A 22,469-nucleotide genomic window follows, 5' to 3' on the forward strand; every position below is an offset into this window, starting at 1 on the left:
TTTATAGCAACCATCAAGCAAAACTATAGCAACATCCTGGGATATCTTAGCAAGCATCTTGCAACTGCCTAGCAACCCCATATCAACCACCTGGTATACCAAAGCAACCAGATGACAACAACGTAACGACTGCCTAGCAACCACCTAGTAACACTATAGGCACTATAAGTATCACCTAGAATGCCATGACAACTTTATAGCAACCATCAAGCAAAACTATAGCAACATCCTGGGATAGCTTAGCAAGCATCTAGCAACTGCCTAGCAACCCCATAGCAACCACCTGGTATAGCAATCAGCTTGTGACCACACTGACAACATAGCAATAGATATTATTTTGGCTTGAATTTTCCACTTATTTTTTAACAGGGGAATGAATGAGTATAATTAATGATAAAAGTAATGATTAATATATAAATATTAAATGAAACAGAGGAGGGAGGGTGTGTGTGAGTTCGATGAGCTCCGGCTCGATTACGTTGTTTTTCATGAAGCTCCGCCATGTTTCGAGGTTTTCCTCTGTGTGTGTGAGAGAGGGCAGTGTGTGTGTGTGTGTGTGTAGATGTGAGTATATATGTGTGTGTGTTTCAGAGCTCAGCCTTTGTGCAGAAATGCACTCCTCTCCCCCGGTTTATTCCGCTTTAATGAGCCGGGCTGGGCGGTAACCGTGCTGTTGGACCGCGCCGCTGCCGCTGCCGCTGCCGCTGCTCCCCCTCTGTGTGTCTGCGGATCAGCAGCTGCTCCTTCAGCCCGCCGCAGCTTCTCCTCTCTGCGGGATGTTCTCCAAAAAGCCCCACGGAGATGTGAGGAAGTCCACACAGAAAGTGTTGGATCCCAAGAAGGACGTGCTGACCCGCCTCAAGCACCTGCGGATCGTTATCGGTGAGTCGCTGGAGGCCTTAGCTAGGTTTGCTTGTTTTGGGAGTGAAGTTGGGCTGCTTCTTGGAATTCTCCGGTCCACCTTAAATGGTGCAGCAGTTGCAGTCTGGCGCCCGAGGCGGTACTACTGTAACCCCTGCACCATTTAAGGTGGACCGGGGAATTCCAAGAAGCAGCCCAACTTCAGCTGCGACTGAGTTCTGGACGGTGCTGTACCGATCCACAGCCGCCCGGATTCACCGCGATTATATTAGTATAGATTTTCACAACTTTAAAACACACTACACATTATTATTATTATTATTATTATTAGCAGTAGTAGTAGAAGTAGTACAAAACAAAATACATTCATTATATAGTAAGACTTTTTCAGTAATTTAGAAACTCAACTTAAAATCTACTTCATATATTATTATTATTATCCTTATTATTATTATTATTATTATTATTAGTAGTAGTAGTAGTAATGTGAGTAGTAGTGGTTAATCTTATTTCCTTTCCAAAATCAAAAAACACGAAAATAAATAAATAAGCCATTAAATGAACACAAAACAAAATACATAAATTATATGATAAGATATTTTTAGTATGTCTAATTTTGAAACTCAACTTATCTGCTAATTGCTGCAAAAATAATAATAATAATAATAATTATTATTATTATTATTATGATTATTATTAGTAGTAGTGGTTGATTTCATTGCTTTCCAAAATTGATTAGCACAAAAATAAACAAATAAGCCATTAAATGAACACAAAACACATTAATTATATAGTAATAGACTTTTTTGTGCCTCTAACTTAGAAACCCAACTTAAAACACACACAGACACACACACACACACACACACACACACACACACAGACACACACACACACACACACACACACACACACACAAATAAACAAGTCAACAAGTAAATAATTCGAAGGCAACAGCTTAGGTCAGACTGAGACTATGCTAAGCTAAGCTATCACTTCACAAAGCCGAAGCATAAGTCCATGCACTTTAATAAAGCATATTTTAATGAGTTATTGCTCACAATTGATCATGTATCATAATACCCTGCAATCGCCCAGCCCTACTCCTCCACCCTCCACCCGCAGCACACCGCCGCTCGTTCAGGGCCACTTCTGACTGTGTGTGTCAGGCCTGACGGCTTCTTCCTGTTTCTGCACTTCCGCTGTTTACCTGTCGAGCTCACCTCACCTGTCGAGCTCACCTCACCTGTCGAGCTCACCTCACCTGTCGAGCGACCCACACAGTGACTCAGTGTTCTTTAAGCGCTGCTGAGATCCTGACGTGCTCAGGAAAGTCTACTGCGTCATATTGCCCACCTGTAGTTCACCTGTCCGGTGCACAGAGCTGAAAGCCGGTGCTGTTCATTTCACAGACGTCTGACTGACCTCCCTGACCCTGTTGGCGAGCTGTTTGGGTGTAATAGCTGTATTATAGTGAATTAGGGTGAATGTGCTGTGATGTTTCTCTAACTCTGCTTTAGCATTAGCATTAGCTGCCCCTCTCTTTCAGGTTTGGGCTGCTGTTCAGCGCCGATTCTGGGTTTTAAGCAGCTGCGAAAGCAATGCGAGACGCACCACGATACCGGGGTTACGGTTTAATATATTGCAGAAAAATATTGAATAATTTTAGGGGGGTCCGAGTGGGGGGTCCGAGTTATGCTCTCTCTGTTGGCAAGCAGCATGACCCGGCATTTGAACCGGCGACCCTCGGATCACAATGGCAGCTCCACTGGACCTCAGAGCCTTCTAAAACTATTATTATTATTTATTTATTTTACAATATATTAAATCATAACTCCGGTGTCGTGGTGCGTATCGTATCGCCAGGTTGTTGCCACTGTACTCCGAGGATCACTGGTTCGAATGCTGAGTCATGCGGCTTGCAGAAGTCCGAGACAGCATAATTGGGCTGACGGTTGATGGCACGTCCTCCTCACGTCACTCCTAGTGTGATGTTGGTCAGCGCAGGCGTCTGTTAGCTGTGTCGGAGCTGAGGAGCCGGCTTTCCTCCTCCTGCCTGGCGATGCTGCATAGGTGCAGAGGTGGTGGTGCAGAGGAGGTGGTGCAGAGGAGACGTGTGCTGGTCCTCAGCCTCTTAGTGTTGGGGGCACTGGCCTTCCAAATGTGGTAAAATAATATGGCAATACTTTGATATTTTGATATTTTCGTACACCGCTTCGTGCAACAGCAGCGTTTCTGGCTCCTTGGTGTGTAGTCTGTCATGCAGGCCTCAGCACAGCGTCTGCTGATGAAGGAGTGGAGGGAAGTGGTGGAGTGGAGTCGAGGGAGGGTCTGCGGGGTGGAGGAGCGCAGGGCGGGACGGCAGAGAGAAACAGAAATAAACGGGAGCTTCCTCTGGGAGCAGCAGGGAAGCGGGAGAAGGAGAAGCAGGCCGTCTCCACAGGCTTCCTGACGGACGTTAGGAAGGGGCCTGTTTTTGGGAAGATCGCTCCGAGATTTAGCTTTGACTCGTTTATCCGTCTCTCAGTATCATGAAACAAAGCATTAAAGGGGAACTGCACCTAATTCTCCAAATTCTCCTCATGTCTCAGAGTGAGAGCTGAGCTCAGTCAGACTCGGGGGTCCGGTGTGAATTTGAGCTTCACTGTAGAGAAACTGACCCACTCTGATCTCTCTACAGTGGAGGTGAATGGAAGCAGGCGTCGGTCGCCATGACTACAACAACACAGATACAGCCCATAATTTATCTCCTATCCAAACCCACCAGTGCAGCTACACGAGTCTTCTGAGTTTTATATGGAATGATGATGATGATGATGATGATGATGAAGGTAAAATAGTGAATAGAGAATCTGAACTAATGCAGTTCTCTTTAGGGACTACTTTCTGTAGCCGCACTACACCCTGCAGCATGTATCCCTCCACCATTTTAATGATCTGGTTCTAAAAGCAGGTTCTAGAGCCGAACTCTTCTCAGAACTCTGGTAGAACCGTGTCTCAGGCATCAGGCAGCGTCTTCATCACCATTAGGTGAAGAACTTTCTGTGAGGAGCTTTTATTAGAGCTTCAGACGTCTGCTTCCCTTCTCCTCCACTGTAGAACCACAGCTCTGACTGGGGGAGCTTATCTAGAACCTCCACTGTAGAACCACAGCTCTGACTGGGGGAGCTTATCTAGAACCTCCACTGTAGAACCACAGCTCTGACTGGGGGAGCTTATCTAGAACCGAGTGTTTCTCACCCCCACTCTGACGGAGTCTGTTCACACTGTTTAATTTTGCAGACAGGTTTGAGAATTTGGGGGAATTCCCCTTCAAGCCTGTTTCTCTGAGCAGTGGCAGTCCAATCACATGAGGCCATTTCCTTCTTTGTGTTCTGGGCCGGGTCCGGGCTTCCTGTCCGTCGTGGTGAAGGAGCTGGCCCAGAGCTAACAGCAGCAGAGCGTCTGAGCTGATAGCAGGAGCACAGAGGAGGGTGGTGCCGGGTGCAGCGGCAGTACCGTGTGCTGAACTCCAGGGTGAGTCAGTGCTGAGTCTGGGTTAAAGATCACCCTGCAGTGTTTCACCAACGCAGCGTCCCGCAGCGTCCCTCAGCGTCCCTCAGCGTCCCTCAGCGTCCCGCAGCCGGGGTGCACGAATAACCTGAATCTGCACAGACTGAGGTGGAGCCCTTCAGTTACCCCTTCAGACCCCCTGTAGGCTGATTGGGTGGGGCTAAGACACTGTAGTCTGATTGGGTGGGGCTGAGCTACTGTAGTCTGATTGGGTGGGGCTGAGCTACTGTAGGCTGGTTGGGTGGGGCTAAGCTACTGTAGGCTGGTTGGGTGGGGCTGAGCTACTGTAGGCTGATTGGGTGGGGCTAAGCTACTGTAGGCTGATTGGGTGGGGCTAAGCTACTGTAGGCTGGTTGGGTGGGGCTAAGCTACTGTAGGCTGGTTGGGTGGGGTTAAACTGCTGTAGGCTGAATGGGTGGGGCTAAGATTCTGGGTGGGGCTAAGCTACTGTAGGCTGGTTGGGTGGGGCTAAGCTACTGTAGGCTGGTTGGGTGGGGTTAAACTGCTGTAGGCTGAATGGGTGGGGCTAAGATTCTGGGTGGGGCTAAGCTACTGTAGGCTGAATGGGTGGGGCTAAGCTACTGTAGGCTGAATGGGTGGGGCTAAGATTCTGGGTGGGGCTAAGCTACTGTAGGCTGAATGGGTGGGGCTAAGATTCTGGGTGGGGCTGAAGTGCTGAGTGGGTTGGTCTCTCTGGGCGGTTCTGGCCGGTCTGATGCTGCAGTCGGGCTGGGCAGTGAGGGGACGCTTGGCTAATTGCTGCTGTGCTCCGAGGTTCTGCTCCTGATCCTGATTAGGAGTTCATCACAGTAGAGGAAGCTCCTCCGCGCCCCGGTCCTGCATTCCCTGGGTTTGGTGTTTGGGTATTTCTGGATCGTGGCTGGCTCTGCTTTCCATCACCGCGGCTGCAGCTCATCCCTGAGAGGCTTAACTGTGCCGTCGGACTGCAGAACCCTCCTGCGGTTCGGTTTTAGAGGAGGAACGACTGGTGTTTAATTACCGTCACTCAGCCGTGCTCCCACTACTCTCACTGTCTCACACACTCGTTCAGACCCCTTGATATTGAATATATATATATATATATAAGTTAAAAATTCTGAATATCTGGTAAAATGAGTTCATTTATCAGACGGGCCGCCTGGGTCATAATATCAGAACCGGAAATGTGTACATTCTGTATGAATCTTTTAGAATTGTTCCCATTATATTATTATATTTATATTACTATTATATTGCCCTGTTATCCTGTTGTATTTAAACATAATATACTATGGAAATTATAAGTATTATACTATATACTTTGTAACATTATTAAACATTATTATATTATGTTTATGCTGTATTATATTCAGGGATGCACTGATACCCCTCTTTCCTTTCCGATACCAGATTTTTAAGCTGATACAGAGAACCGATCCCAACCCTGACTTAAATAGTTGATAGACGGCTCTAAATCCTGACATTTATAGAAGTTTAGTCTCTCTCTGCTCTGAAACGTGAATTTAAACCCTGATTAAAAGCGGTTTAGTGAAGCTGAGGCAGATTCAGCTCTAATACCTGCCCGAGTTTCTGCTTATTATTATTATTATTTCAGCTCAAATGTGCAGATCCTCAACCAGTAAACTCTGTTCTTTAAAGCTTATTAGATCTTATTTGGGATAAATTATAAAAAAGTACAACCCATAAAAAGTGAAACTTAAATATCAGGATTTAGAGACATCCATCCAGTATTCCAGTCAGAGCTGGTATCGGTACTCGGTATCGGCAGATAATTGAAAATCTGGTATCGGAAAGGAAAAGGTGGTATCGGTGCAGCTGTATTATGCAGTATTACACGGTACTGCTGTATTATAGAGCTCTGTATTGTGCTATAGTATAGTAACAGTGTATATATACAATACACTGTAATCTTAATCCTGGACTAACTACTGTTCAGACCCTCTCCTGTACTGAATTCAGTGATTTATACTCTATAACATCTGCTGCTCTTCATCTAATGAACCCTTCAGTCTAATTACACTGTTAGTAATGAACCCTGCAGCTGAACAGTCTCCTCCATATGATCAGAGAAGCTTATCGTTATCACACCATATGATAAAATAGCGTCATATTGCCCATCTACCCTGTTGCATTACACTGTACTATACTATACTATGCTGTACAATATTCTAGTATATGATATCGTACTGTACTGATATGCTGTTATGCTGCTCTATGCTAGTGTAATATAGTGTATATATGATACACTGCTTTATTTAATACATCATAATGTACTCTATATGCTCTCTCTCTACTCTGTATTACAGCTTGGGGAGTTGGATCTGCTGTATAGAGCAGTGTGAGTGTGTGTCTGTGTTTGGGTTTGACCTGACAATGCTGGAATGTGTGCTGAGTGATGTGGAAGTGTGTGTGTGTTCAGTGAAAGTTAAGCTGAGATATTGATCTGTGTTGCTTCTCTGTGTATTTAATTCACTTCCCCCTTTATTCACAGTAACTGATTCATTCAGAGTGTGAGAGTATAGAGGACCAGGATGGATGAGGGGAGCGTGAGCGCGTGTTAGTCTTTGGGTTCGAAGATTTAAAACATGTACATGTGGAGTTTGTAATCAAGTATAAACATTCTAGAGCATTATAGAGCGCCCCCTACGCTTCCTGTAGAGTATTACAGTCTGTCAGAATGAGCGTGTGGATCATATGATCATTATAGAGCATTATAGAGCGCCCCCTACGCTTCCTGTAGAGTATTACAGTCTGTCAGAATGAGCGTGTGGATCATATGATCATTATAGAGCATTATAGAGCGCCCCCTACGCTTCCTGTAGAGTATTACAGTCTGTCAGAATGAGCGTGTGGATCATATGAACATTATAGAGCGCCCCCTACGCTTCCTGTAGTGTATTACAGTCTGTCAGAGTGAGCGTGTGGATCATGTAAACATTATAGAGCATTATAGAGCGCCCCCTATGCTTCCTGTAGTGTATTACAGTCTGTCAGAATGAGCGTGTGGATCATATGAACATTATAGAGCATTATAGAGCGCCCCCTACGCTTCCTGTAGAGTATTACAGTCTGTCAGAGTGAGCGTGTGGATCATGTAAACATTATAGAGCATTATAGAGCGCCCCCTATGCTTCCTGTAGTGTATTACAGTCTGTCAGAATGAGCGTGTGGATCATATGAACATTATAGAGCATTATAGAGCGCCCCCTACGCTTCCTGTAGAGTATTACAGTCTGTCAGAATGAGCGTGTGGATCATATGATCATTATAGAGCATTATAGAGCGCCCCCTACGCTTCCTGTAGAGTATTACAGTCTGTCAGAATGAGCGTGTGGATCATATGATCATTATAGAGCATTATAGAGCGCCCCCTACGCTTCCTGTAGTGTATTACAGTCTGTCAGAATGAGCGTGTGGATCATATGATCATTATAGAGCATTATAGAGCGCCCCCTATGCTTCCTGTAGAGTATTACAGTCTGTCAGAATGAGCGTGTGGATCATATGATCATTATAGAGCATTATAGAGCGCCCCCTATGCTTCCTGTAGAGTATTACAGTCTGTCAGAATGAGCGTGTGGATCATATGATCATTATAGAGCATTATAGAGCGCCCCCTACGCTTCCTGTAGTGTATTACAGTCTGTCAGAATGAGTGTGTGGATCATATGATCATTATAGAGCATTATAGAGCGCCCCCTACGCTTCCTGTAGTGTATTACAGTCTGTCAGAATGAGCGTGTGGATCATATGAACATTATAGAGCATTATAGAGCGCCCCCTACGCTTCCTGTAGTGTATTACAGTCTGTCAGAATGAGCGTGTGGATCATATGATCATTATAGAGCATTATAGAGCGCCCCCTACGCTTCATGTAGTGTATTACAGTCTGTCAGAATGAGCGTGTGGATCATATGAACATTATAGAGCGCCCCCTACGCTTCCTGTAGTGTATTACAGTCTGTCAGAATGAGCATGTGGATCATATGAACATTATAGAGCATTATAGAGCGCCCCCTATGCTTCCTGTAGAGTATTACAGTCTGTCAGAATGAGCGTGTGGATCATATGAACATTATAGAGCATTATAGAGCGCCCCCTACACTTCCTGTAGTGTATTACAGTCTGTCAGAATGAGTGTGTGGATCATATGATCATTATAGAGCATTATAGAGCGCCCCCTACACTTCCTGTAGTGTATTACAGTCTGTCAGAATGAGCGTGTGGATCATATAAACATTATAGAGCATTATAGAGCGCCCCCTACACTTCCGGTAGTGTATTACAGTCTGTCAGAATGAGTGTGTGGATCATATGATCATTATAGAGCATTATAGAGCGCCCCCTACACTTCCTGTAGTGTATTACAGTCTGTCAGAATGAGTGTGTGGATCATATGATCATTATAGAGCATTATAGAGCGCCCCCTACACTTCCTGTAGTGTATTACAGTCTGTCAGAATGAGCGTGTGGATCATATGATCATTATAGAGCATTATAGAGCGCCCCCTACGCTTCCTGTGGTGTATTACAGTCTGTCAGAATGAGCGTGTGGATCATATGAACATTATAGAGCGCCCCCTACGCTTCCTGTAGTGTATTACAGTCTGTCAGAATGAGCGTGTGGATCATATGATCATTATAGAGCATTATAGAGCGCCCCCTACACTTCCTGTAGTGTATTACAGTCTGTCAGAATGAGCGTGTGGATCATATGAACATTATAGAGCATTATAGAGCGCCCCCTATGCTTCCTGTAGAGTATTACAGTCTGTCAGAATGAGCGTGTGGATCATATGAACATTATAGAGCATTATAGAGCGCCCCCTATGCTTCCTGTAGAGTATTACAGTCTATCAGAATGAGCGTGGGGATCATATGATCATTATAGAGCATTATAGAGCGCCCCCTATGCTTCCTGTAGTGTATTACAGTCTGTCAGAATGAGCGTGTGGATCATATGATCATTATAGAGCATTATAGAGCGCCCCCTATGCTTCCTGTAGAGTATTACAGTCTGTCAGAATGAGCGTGTGGATCATATGAACATTATAGAGCATTATAGAGCGCCCCCTACACTTCCTGTAGTGTATTACAGTCTGTCAGAATGAGTGTGTGGATCATATGATCATTATAGAGCATTATAGAGTTCCCCCTACACTTCCTGTAGTGTATTACAGTCTGTCAGAATGAGCGTGTGGATCATATAAACATTATAGAGCATTATAGAGCGCCCCCTACACTTCCGGTAGTGTATTACAGTCTGTCAGAATGAGTGTGTGGATCATATGATCATTATAGAGCATTATAGAGCGCCCCCTACACTTCCTGTAGTGTATTACAGTCTGTCAGAATGAGTGTGTGGATCATATGATCATTATAGAGCATTATAGAGCGCCCCCTACACTTCCTGTAGTGTATTACAGTCTGTCAGAATGAGCGTGTGGATCATATGATCATTATAGAGCATTATAGAGCGCCCCCTACGCTTCCTGTAGTGTATTACAGTCTGTCAGAATGAGTGTGTGGATCATATGATCATTATAGAGCATTATAGAGCGCCCCCTACACTTCCTGTAGTGTATTACAGTCTGTCAGAATGAGCGTGTGGATCATATGAACATTATAGAGCATTATAGAGCGCCCCCTACACTTCCTGTAGTGTATTACAGTCTGTCAGAATGAGCGTGTGGATCATATGAACATTATAGAGCGCCCCCTACGCTTCCTGTAGTGTATTACAGTCTGTCAGAATGAGCGTGTGGATCATATGATCATTATAGAGCATTATAGAGCGCCCCCTACGCTTCCTGTAGTGTATTACAGTCTGTCAGAATGAGCGTGTGGATCATATAAACATTATAGAGCGCCCCCTACACTTCCTGTAGTGTATTACAGTCTGTCAGAATGAGCGTGTGGATCATATGAACATTATAGAGCATAATAGAGCGCCCCCTATACTTCCTGTAGTGTATTACAGTCTGTCAGAATGAGCGTGTGGATCATATGAACATTATAGAGCATTATAGAGCGCCCCCTACACTTCCTGTAGTGTATTACAGTCTGTCAGAATGAGCGTGTGGATCATATGAACATTATAGAGCATTATAGAGCGCCCCCTACGCTTCCTGTAGTGTATTACAGTCTATCAGAATGAGCGTGTGGATCATATGAGCATTATAGAGCATTATAGAGCGCCCCCTACGCTTTCTGTAGTGTATTACCGACCCTGTAATTTATCCAACCTTTTGATTAATATATATTAATATGAAGGGTTCTCCAAATGGTTCTTTGATCATTGCCATAGAATAACCCCTTTTGGTTCCATATGGGAACCATGTTTGTAGTAGAGGTTGTGTGGGGGTGAGTGTGAAGAACCTTTAAATTGATAGAGCACCTTCAAGACCGTAGAACCTCATTGGCCTCCCTGGTGACTGCTGTCATACTTAGCCCTGCTGCACCAGTGGTGCGTGCTCAGTGGCACCAGTTCCCCCTGACTGTGGTAATGGCCCCCATTTTTACAGGTGTCCGCAGATTGGGGTAAAACGTGGCTAAACTAGAAGGTTTCTTCCACACTGTCGCTTTAAGGACTGGAGGACAGTAGGACGTTGACCGCAGGGTGAGTCTGGGCCTAATGTTAGGAGTTGGTGGACAGTGGTCAGACCTGTTTGACCGTTAGTCAGCCTGCTGTAGCTTTAAGTAGTGACCCTGTGGGAACACACACTCCTCTCCAGTTAAGGTCATCTCTGAGTGTTCAGGGAGAGTGTGACGAGGTGTGTGTAGACACACAGCAGATCACGCTCCCCTCGTCCGAACACGGAGCGACGTTATAATCCCTGCAGCCGTCCACCCCACCCGCAAGCGACAGGGCGTGATGGGGCATGCCGCCTCTGACGGACACCCTGTCTCTGTCGTTAAGCCACGCCTCCATAGAGACTAAAGCGCAGCAGTCTCTGAGTTCGTGTCCATGTACACTATATGGACAAAAGTATTAGGACACCTGCTCATTCACGGTTTCCTCTCAAATCCAGCTTTTGTTGGAGTAACTGTCTCTACTGCCCAGAGAAGAAGACTTTCTACTAGATTCTGGAGGAACATTGCTGTGAGGATTTGATTGCATTCAGCAACAAGACCGTTAGTGAGGTCAGGATGTTAGACGATGATCACCACCCCACCTCATCATCCCCAACTCCTCCCAAAAGTACTGGATGGAGCTCCTCCACCATCATTCCAGAGAACACAGTTCCTCCACTGCTCCACAGCTCCTCAATGCTGGGGGGCTTTATACCCCTCTAGTCCACGCCTGGCATTATTAGGCAGCATGGAGCCAATAGGGTCACGTTTGTCTTATTCTATTGGCAGTAGGTATATTTGCAGATTGTGACGGTAAACATTACCATTGTCTGATAAATCACTGCATGATGTGTTTTGATAGTAAGAGAAGCTCTTTCTTTCATCCCCGACAGAAAATGCTGAACCAGCTGAACTCAAGCACTTCTTTGACCAGAACTACTCCCACATCTACTACGTCTTCTTCGAAAACTTTGTCAGCATCGAGGTTAACCTGAAACAGAAAGGTGAGTCTCAGTACACCGTTTCCAGCTGCTTATGTGTCACAGTCTGTCAGAATGAGCGTGTGAATCATATGATCATTATAGAGCATTATAGAGCGCCCCCTACGCTTCCTGTAGTGTATTACAGTCTGTCAGAATGAGCGTGTGGATCATATGAGCATTATAGAGCGCCCCCTACGCTTCCTGTAGTGTATTACAGTCTGTCAGAATGAGTGTGTGGATCATATGATCATTATAGAGCATTATAGAGCGCCCCCTACGCTTCCTGTAGTGTATTACAGTCTGTCAGAATGAGCGTGTGAATCATATGAACATTATAGAGCATTATAGAGCGCCCCCTACGCTTCCTGTAGTGTATTACAGTCTGTCAGAATGAGCGTGTGGATCATATGAACATTATTGAGCATTATAGAGCGCCCCCTACACTTCCTGTAGTGTATTACAGTCTGTCAGAATGAGCGTGTGGATCATATGAACATTATTGAGCATTATAGAGCGCCCCCTACACTTCCTGTAGTGTAGAAAATGACCCGTTGGTTGTTTGTTCTGGTGTTAATCTGTTTCTGAGCTCTGGAGTGACTCTTGTTCCCTTTTTATGTGCTAGGTCACAAATCACAAAGGGAAGAGCTGGACTCCATTCTTTTCATTTTTGAGGTAAGAAATGTTGGTGGCCTTTTCTACACTCGAGAGACACACACACACACACACACACACTCACACACACTGCTGCCTGAAACAGGTCTGTACTGCTTCTCTGATTTTAATCTGAATCCAAGTGGATGCAGAGAGAAGCTGTGTCCGAATATATACAGTAGTGTGCAAAAGTTTTAGTCCTCTGTGTAAATCAGAGTGTAAAGCTGCTGATCTGGTCACACTAATAACACTCCTACAGAAAGTGGTGGAGGTTCTCCATCACTGTGTTCATCATTAGAACATCTCCAAAGTTCTCCTCTCTCATGGAGTCTAGTGTTATTTAGAGTTCTCCTCAGATCAACACCTGGTTTGGTGGTAAATCAGGGCTTAATGATGGTAAATCAGGTGAGCTGCTGCTGCTGCTGCTGCTGCTGCTGATGGAGGTGAACACATCCTCCACGCTGTGCTGGCTGGACTGGGGGGCGTCCAGGAGAACCCTGGAGGAACCGAGCTCTGTTCTTCAGACTAGCTCACCGACAAGATCTCACTACTTTCTTTCTTCAGAATGAGAAGCTCTTGTTTCTCCTTTTTACTGGATTCATGTTCAGCTGCTTTATCTGTTCTGATGAGATCTGGAGCTCCTACAGTAGAACCCTCTCACTGCTGAGAGACGGGGGGGAAGAGGGATGGGATTAGGTTTCAAAATACTGCAGTACTTTTTTACCAGCGACTATATTCAGTATATCTACACACAACTTTACACATAACCTTAAAAGTCACGAGATTGCTCAGGATTGTAGAATATGTGTTGGGTGTGATTGCAGCACACAGCAGTGTTTATTAGACACACACGCCTGTAAACGCTGAATTATATAAGGCTGCTGAGCAACACGGCCTCTTAGCAAACTTCCCCACCACTGAGAGTGAGCAGAGTGCTTAAACATGAGCAGTAATCATCAGAATCATTATTCGTCATTGATGTATTTCAGATTACGTGCTCGTATGTAGAATAAAATAATAATCAGATTTAAGATAGAAAATGTTACACTGTGCTTATTGATTAGACATCAGGATAGAATTCTTCATGTGCCATGTGATAACTCATAAAAGGTTCATGTGTAGAAGTCAGAATTCACTCCTGTCTTATCTGAATCTCCTCTTGGTGGCGTAATGGAGCACCGTTTTAAAGCAGATCAGGTTTAACTCACAGTGAGAGCTAGCCAGGCTAAAGTACAGCCTCCAAACATGGTGGAGGTAGTTTCACACACTGGTACTATGACTAAGACCCTCAACCCTCCTCCAGTCCAACACATTCCGTGGCACACATGTCCGGAGCGGTGGGCAGCCATTGCTGCAGCGCCCGGGGAGCAGAGAGGGTGAAGGGCCTTGCTCAAGGGCCCAACAGTGGCAGCTTGCTGAGCCCGGGTATCGAACCCACAACCCTGTTATCAACAGCCCAGAGCTCTAACTGCTGAGCCTCCGTTCCCCGTTAGTGTTAGTTAGCTAGTTAGTGTTTTACTGTAGCTCAGCTAACTCGTGCCGGTGGAGGACGGTGTGGTCTTGTGGTAATTATGTATTTTCCGGCTGGGGCAGTGACAGTGACAGTGGCACGCCCGTCCCAGGACGCATCGAGACATTTGGTCATTAATGTTAATGATAATTAACAATAATAATGTGGTCAAATGCGTCTCTGATCACCTCTGAATGTGGCTTAAGTGACCACATTACAGTGCGTACTCGAGGCAAACTGTACCCCAGTCACACCTGAACACGCGCTGCTCACTTATGATCGGATCACCCAGGACAGATGGTGCCCGGTATTTATTTAATTTTTTTTAATTTTACTTTGTCAGAATTTAATCTTAGCCATCAACCATTTTCCAACCTCCTTTTATCCCTTGTAGAATGAAACTGTTCTGTTTTATAAACCATTTCTGTTGAGTTTGAGTTGAAGTGGGTGGGACTAAAGTCCAGTAGGCGTAATAGTAGTTTTAATAATAATTAGTTTTCATCAGTGGAAATTTAAAAAGTATTCAGACATTATATCTAAACTAAATGTGTAAAAATTAGACTTCTCTTCTTTCCCCATTAGAGGGGTTCTTTAAACAGCCATAAAGGAGCTTTTCCTTCATAGAGAAGCATTTAAGCATGCAGGCGGATGGTGGAGTTTCCATGGTTCTGTACAGAGCCGTTGCCTTTATTAAAGAGCTCATTTTAAAAGGTGTGTGTGTATATGTATGTATGTATGTGTGTGTGTGTGTATATAAATATATATATATATACACACACACACACACACACACACACACACTAGATTTTTCCAGCTGTGGATCGGATGCTATGTCTGCCTTCTGATGTATTCTGTATTATAATAGTGAGGTCTGTTACCTCACTGTCCCGCCACCGCAGTCGTCCTTTTCCCTTCTGCTCGGTGCACATGTGGAGTTGGATTGATGTAAACGTTGCATGAATTCTGGCCAGACTGTTCAGACTCGCCGTGTATCGGAATTAGTTTCGCACGTGAAAGCAACCCAAGCTGGAACTGTAAATGTCAGATTGTCGTCGCAGCCTTATAGTAGTTTATAATAAACACTTCAGACTGTTTAAATCTTGTGTGTTTTTGTTTGTTTCTTTTACAGAAAATTTTGCAGCTGTTACCTGAGAGAATACACGGGCGATGGCAGTTCCACAGCATCGGTGAATACACACACTCCTCCTGCTGTCTTTACACCACAACCCCTGTAGCTAAAATCTGATTTACATTTACAGCGTTTATCAGACTCTCTTCTCCAGAGTTCTTACAGAAGAGCTTCACTGTTTACTGAAGAAGAACCTCAGCTGGTTTAAATAGACTAAAGTTCAGATCCTCTAATCTTAGACTCTACTAAACACAATATGAAGACCATAATACTCTACTCTTCACCAAGTCCTCTCAGAAGGACTTCAGTCTGGTCTGGGTTTGAGGACAGTGAGTGTTGGACTCTGCTGTTCGGAGCTCTTCCTTCATAGAGAAGCATTTAAGCACACAGGCGGTTGGGGGAGTTTCCATGGTTGTGTATTAAAGCCATTTCCTTTATTAAAGAGCTCATTTTAAAAGGTATAGGAGCTCATCTGTGTGCCACTTAAATACTGATAATGATCCAGCCTGGTCGTGTTGATGTAGCATTTCAACTATTATTATTATTATTATTATTATTATTATTTAATTAGTTTATTTATTGATCTTTTGTCATGTTTGATCGTGTCTCTTTCATGCACACTGATTGTAAAGCCATGTTCAGGAAGGTGGTCTGTCCTTTTCCTCTGCACTGAAAGCTGATGTCAGTAGGATACATAGACCACCGAGAGAAATGCAGAGAGAGCCAAGGATCTGGCATTGAGCCGAGCCAGATCTGACCGAGACCTCTTACACTGTCCACACCTGTATACACACATATGTGTGTGTGTTTGTGTGTTTTGAGAGCTCTTTCTGTGCTCAATAATGGTTTTTTGTGTGTGTGTGTGTGTGTGTGTGTGTGTGTGTGTGTGTGTGTGTGTTTCACAGGCCTCATACTGAAGAAGCTGCTGCACACGGGGAACTCCCTAAAGGTACCAACTGTTTAGACCAACACACAGGTTGGCGGTTCTGGTTCTGGGTGGATAACTCTCATTCAGGGCAGCTTATTTTAAGCAGTGCTAAAAATGAATGACTGTTCCTTGCCAGACCGAAAGGGGGCGCTAGTCATTTCAGGATACTGTGAGGAGTAGGAAATGAAGGTGGTGGTGCTGCTTGTGTGATGTGGGTTATACATTTACATTTACAGCCTTTAGCAGACGCACTCATCCAGCGCCCCCTACAGGCAATTATTAGCAGCACCAGTGAGGACTAATGTAAAACACTCACTTTGTTACCTAAAAAAAAGCATGTGTACACTTCAGTCCCCCCCCTCCCCTCCATAAGACCTACAGTGTGTTTCAGACAATTTCTGTCTTTTATTATTTAGTTCTGATAAGTGTGATGCTGAATCCATAAGATGTGCAGAATAGCCCAACCTCTAGTTTGGAGAGTGGCTTGGGGCTGTAAGGGTTAATGTTATGGTAAAATGTGTGTGTGTGTGTGTGTGTGTGTGTGTGTGTGTGTGTGTGTGTGTGTGTGTAGATCCGCAGGGAGGGTGTGCGTCTCTTCCTGCTGTGGCTACAGGCTCTGCAGTGTAACGCTCTGAGAGAGCAGCTGTGGATTTTCGCTGCTCTAATCCCAGGATTTCCCGCCCAGCCTCAATCCGACCTGGGCCCACGGACCCTGGAGAACATCATCACCCCCGCTCTCAACCTGCAGGAGGGTCAGTAATACCCCACAGCTGGGACTTTGGATTCTGATCATCAATAACGATGACAAGATTGTAATAATCTACAGAATCAGAATCTCTTTATTTCATCAAAGTATGTTACACATACAAGGAATTTGTCTTGGTGAGAGCAACACGTATGACAAGTAACAAAAAAACACAGAACACAGATTATTTAGTCTTAAACTAAAGGAAAATTACAATAAACAATAAACAGGGTAGGGGATACATTAAAAAAGTAAAAAGTACTAAAGGTAATAAAGAGCTGATATTTACAGAAAGTAAAGAGCTGATATTTACAGAAAAGAACATCTGTACAGGTGTGCAAATAGTCATAGTGCAAATAGTCATAGTGCAGATAGTCAGAGTGCAAAATAGCTGTTCAGTCCGGTTTGGTACAGTTCAGCTGTATGTTTTGAGGTTTACAGTGGGAGGTGTCCACTGTGGTTGAGGAGCGCTACAGCTCTGGGGAAGAAGCTGTTAGCATGACGTGTTGTGCTGGTTTTGATGGACCGCAGTCTTCTACCAGAGGGGAGTGTCTATAAGAGGAGGTGTCCAGGATGTGAGGGGTCAGATGTAATCTTGCCAGCCCGCTTCCTCACCCTGCTGGTGTAGATCTGCTGAAGTGATGGCAGGTTACATCCTACAGTCATAAGCAGCAGCGTATAAAGTAATATCGATCAGATCGATCAGCAGCACTGTGATCGAGCCCTCCTGTATTGATCACTGACCCACCCAAAATTACTGATCAGGTTTTTGTCATTAATAAAATCTTAGTAGATAAAAATAAATCTAACAGATGAAAACCTGTGTATTAAATACAGAACACAGCCCCGGCTGCTCGCCCCGTTTGCATTAAACATGCATTAAATATTACTGACAGTTTGTGTTTCTGTAGCTGCTCAAGTCTCTTGAGCATCAAACCTGTATAACATCACAGAGTTCTGTGCATTCTGGGAAATCAGGAAAACACAGAAATGTAAAGATTATTTGTCCAGGCATGAACATTTCTGGAAAATGAAAAAAAATGCTGAAAAAATGTTCAAGATAATGTCAGTAATTGAGCTGCTGAGCCTCTGGGATTGCATGTTTTAGCTACTGATGCCTTGTTTATAGTTGTTTGCTATGCAAGACATGAATATTAAAGGGCCAGAGTCATTCATTTAATTTTTAAATTTTTAGTCTAATATATTATATCTAAAGCTGCAGAAATTGCTAATTATCAGTTCACTGTTTTTCTGATGTCATAAAAATCAATGCATATAGATGTATCCATCTACGCAGCCTACCGCAGTTTAGCCCCACCCACTCACACTCAGGCTACAAGTAGCGTTTTAGACTGGGCTACTTTTTTTAATTGTGGCCTGATACAGAGCAGCTAATCAGAACAGAGCTCATTTACATATATTAGTGTTAAAGGCGCCATTCTATCAGCAGCCTGTTTTATTCTAAAGAAATGTATAAAATGAATTTTGACCAGATGTGGAGTTCAGATGATGAAAAAAAGAGATATAAAAGATATTTTTTTTAATTTATTGATGTTTTCTTTACTCTGCAGCTCAAGTGACCCCAGAGGAGATCAGTCCGCTGGTGCTGCCCCAGTCCGGGGACAAAGCTCAGGAGGATCTCACAGGATATTTTCTAGAGGCTCTTCTCAAATACATGGTAAACCAGGTACTCCCCCCAACCCCTCCCACTAACACTGCTAATGCTAACGCTGCTGCTGCTGCTGCTGTGCTGGACGCTCCACCGGAGCTGCAGAGACCTGCTAGAGCACGCTGCTACATGACTGACCCTGGAGCTGTAGGTAACCCAGAGAGAGAGAGAGAGAGGGAGGCCAGCTGTATGACCTCATATCTACATAACTTCCATATTAGTTACTATTAGTTAATAACCGGATTGCTGAATTCTGAATAATAAACATGCATTGCTGGTCAAAAGTTTGGAAACACCTGACTGAATATGTTTTTTCACAATTCTAAAGCTATTTTACAGACTGAAGGGCATTATAGACTGAAGGGTACTATGAACTAAAGGGCAGTATAGACAGTCAGTCAGTGCCGATAGAATGGCTGTACAGACTGAAGGGTGGTACAGACAGAAGTATCACAGAGACTGAACAGCAATACTGGCAGAATAAATGTGTAGACTGTAGGACAATGTGGACAGAATGACAATAGACTGAGGGTCAGTTTAGATAACAGCAGTAAACACTGGACAGCAATGCTGTCAGAACAAATGTACAGACTGAAGGGCTCAGTGCAGACTGAACGATGCTGCAGACTGAAGGGCAGTGCACACTGAACAATAATGCAGACTGAAGGACAATGCAGACAGAACGATGTTGCAGACTGAAGTACAGTGCAGACAGAACGATGCTGCAGACTGAAGGGCAGTGCAGACTGAACGATGCTGCAGACTGAAGGGCAGTGCACACTGAACAATAATGCAGACTGAAGGACAGTGCAGACAGAACGATGTTGCAGACTGAAGTACAGTGCACACAACGGTAATGCAGACTGAAGGGCAGTGCACACAACGGTAATGCAGACTGAAGGGCAGTGCATGCTGAACGATAATGCAGACGGAAGTACAGTGCACACTGAACATTAATGCAGACGACAAATGTACAGACTGAAGGGCTCAGTGCAGACTAAACGATGCTGCAGACTGAAGGGCAGTGCATGCTGAACGATGCTGCAGACTGAATAATGCTTGCAATAATGCTGACTGAAGGACTGACTGAAGGACAATGCAGACAGAACGATGTTGCAGACTGAAGTACAGTGCAGACAGAACGATGCTGCAGACTGAAGGGCAGTGCAGACTGAACGATGCTGCAGACTGAAGGGCAGTGCACACTGAACAATAATGCAGACTGAAGGACAATGCAGACAGAACGATGTTGCAGACTGAAGTACAGTGCAGACAGAACGATGCTGCAGACTGAAGGGCAGTGCAGACTGAACGATGCTGCAGACGGAAGTACAGTGCACACTGAACATTAATGCAGACGACAAATGTACAGACTGAGGGGATCAGTGCAGACTAAACGATGCTGCAGACTGAAGGGCAGTGCATGCTGAACGATGCTGCAGACTGAAGGGCAGTGCATGCTGAACGATAAGGCAGAATGAAGGGCAGTGCACACTGAACAATAATGCTGACTGAAGGACAGCGCAGACTGAACGGTGCTGCAGACTAAAGGGCAGTGCACACGAAACAATAATGCAGACTGAAGGGCAGTGCAGACAGAACGATGTTGCAGACTGAAGGGCAGTGCATGCTGAACGATAATGCATGCTGAACGATAATGCAGACTGAACGATAATGCAGACTGAACGATAATGCAGACTGAAGGGCAGTGCAGACTGAATGATAATGCAGACTGACTGAAGGGCAGTGCGCGCTGAATGATGTTGCAGACTGAAGCAGAGAATAAACGGCCGTGCAGACTGAACAGGAACCCGAGACTGAATAGCTTAGAGGTGTGGTGCCTCTTTAACAGGGAGGAGTGAACCGATATACAGTATGATCTACATAAACAGCTTGTGGTGCGGTTCAGTCTGTAAACAGTGGAAAGAGTTTAGTGGTGCTGGTGTGACGGTAGTGGAGGAGTGCTTCGAGAGTCAGAGTGTCCAAACTTTTAACCGGTTCTGTCCGTCTGTATTTCTGCCCTCAATCTCCTGCTGTCTGTCGGCTGTTTGCTCTCCCCCTGCCTCTCTCACTCTACACAAAAGCTCCTCGCACGGCCTGCCTCCACTGACTCAATTAGAGCGGGAAAGCACACACTGCTGTGAATAAGTGTCTGACCACTGTTTGAGAGCTCTCCAAATGAGTGTTCATCCAAGTCCCCCCCTCCTGTTCTTAAAGGGCCGGTGTTATGCAAAACCTAACTTTCCCTCCAATAGACCAGTTTGTATTTTATAAAAAGTGTCTCTATTTGGAAGTTTAATTTGTAATGAATTATTGACAGCCCCCCTTTTAAGCTGTCTTCATTAGGATGGGAAGGCAGGCTGATCCTGAGTCAGCAGTGATAATGCTGGTGTTTGAGTGCTGTGGTGTGTCCTAACAGGCCAAAAGTCTGGAGTGGAGGTGTAAAGAGAACCATGAGAAGGGCTTTGCTTTCCTCTTCGCCAACTTTAAGAAGTATTACCTGCCCCACATCTTCCCCAACTTCTCCAAGGAGACCAGTCTGTACAACCCTATTCTGGGTAAGATCAATTGATTGTTTAATATACACAGTTTCAGAAACATAAATGTGTATACACCTCTATAAAACCTTGCAGAGCTGTGTTTGTGTGTGTGTGTGTGTGTATGTCCAAGTCATATAATTCTAATAATTAAAATAAATAAATATTACAAATATTTTCTTTATTTATCACAAAACATACACTAAATGAATACACTAATATCTCCTATTCTAGTGTATAGGAGTGTTTATTGAGGTGTTTATGGACTAATATCTCCTATTCTAGTGTATAGGAGTGTTTATCGAGGTGTTTATGGACTAATATCTCATATTCTAGTGTATAGGAGTGTTTATCGAGGTGTTTATGGACGAATATCTGCTATTCTAGTGTATATGAGTGTTTATTGAGGTGTGTATGGACTAATATTTCTATTCTAGTGTATAGGAGTGTTTATTGAGGTGTGTATGGACTAATATCTCCTATTCTAGTGTATAGGAGTGTTTATTGAGGTGTGTATGGGCTAATATCTCCTATTCTAGTGTATAGGAGTGTTTATTGAGGTGTGTATGGACTAATATCTCCTATTCTAGTGTATAGGAGTGTTTATTAAGGTGTTTATGGACTAATATCTCCTATTCTAGTGTATAGGAGTGTTTATTGAGGTGTGTATGGACTAATATCTCATATTCTAGTGTATAGGAGTGTTTATCGAGGTGTTTATGGACTAATATCTCATATTCTAGTGTATAGGAGTGTTTATTGAGGTGTTTATGGACTAATATCTCCTATTCTAGTGTATAGGAGTGTTTATTGAAGTGTGTATGGACTAATATCTCCTATTCTAGTGTATAGGAGTGTTTATTGAGGTGTTTATGGACTGATATCTCCCATTCTAGTGTATAGGAGTGTTTATTAAGGTGTTTATGGACTGATATCTCCTATTCTAGTGTATAGGAGTGTTTATTGAGGTGTTTATGGACTAATATCTCCTATTCTAGTGTATAGGAGTGTTTATTGAGGTGTGTATGGACTAATATCTCCTATTCTAGTGTATAGGAGTGTTTATTGAGGTGTTTATGGACTAATATCTCCTATTCTAGTGTATAGGAGTGTTTATTGAGGTGTGTATGGACTAATATCTCCTATTCTAGTGTATAGGAGTGTTTATTGAGGTGTTTATGGACTAATATCTCCTATTTTGGTGTATAGGAGTATTTATTGAGGTGTGTATGGATTAATATCTCCTATTCCAGTGTATAGGAGTGTTTATTGAGGTGTGTATGGACTAATATCTCCTATTCTGGTGTATAGGAGTGTTTATTGAGGTGTGT

General features: G+C 44.0%; 1 protein-coding gene across 7 annotated transcripts in view; it reads left to right on the forward strand.

The window, feature by feature from the left end:
• The first annotated feature begins 475 nt into the window (after positions 1 to 475).
• ralgapa1 (Ral GTPase activating protein catalytic subunit alpha 1) overlaps positions 476 to 22,469 on the forward strand; it is a 108,038-nt gene continuing 86,044 nt past the window's right edge. For 3 of the 7 annotated variants that reach the window (XM_072688953.1, XM_072688947.1, XM_072688948.1), the window contains exons 1-8: positions 476 to 882; positions 11,880 to 11,990; positions 12,592 to 12,641; positions 15,260 to 15,317; positions 16,165 to 16,208; positions 16,759 to 16,939; positions 18,504 to 18,619; positions 21,021 to 21,159. In XM_072688953.1, the coding sequence (XP_072545054.1) occupies positions 777 to 882; positions 11,880 to 11,990; positions 12,592 to 12,641; positions 15,260 to 15,317; positions 16,165 to 16,208; positions 16,759 to 16,939; positions 18,504 to 18,619; positions 21,021 to 21,159 (805 nt within the window). In that variant the 5' untranslated portion in view covers positions 476 to 776. The remainder of the gene's footprint in view (positions 883 to 11,879; positions 11,991 to 12,591; positions 12,642 to 15,259; positions 15,318 to 16,164; positions 16,209 to 16,758; positions 16,940 to 18,503; positions 18,620 to 21,020; positions 21,160 to 22,469) is intronic. The other 4 variants (XM_072688949.1, XM_072688951.1, XM_072688952.1 and 1 more) reach the window with 2 other exon arrangements.

This window comes from Salminus brasiliensis, chromosome 10 (genome assembly GCF_030463535.1).
Source record: "Salminus brasiliensis chromosome 10, fSalBra1.hap2, whole genome shotgun sequence".
NCBI lineage: Eukaryota > Metazoa > Chordata > Actinopteri > Characiformes > Bryconidae > Salminus > Salminus brasiliensis.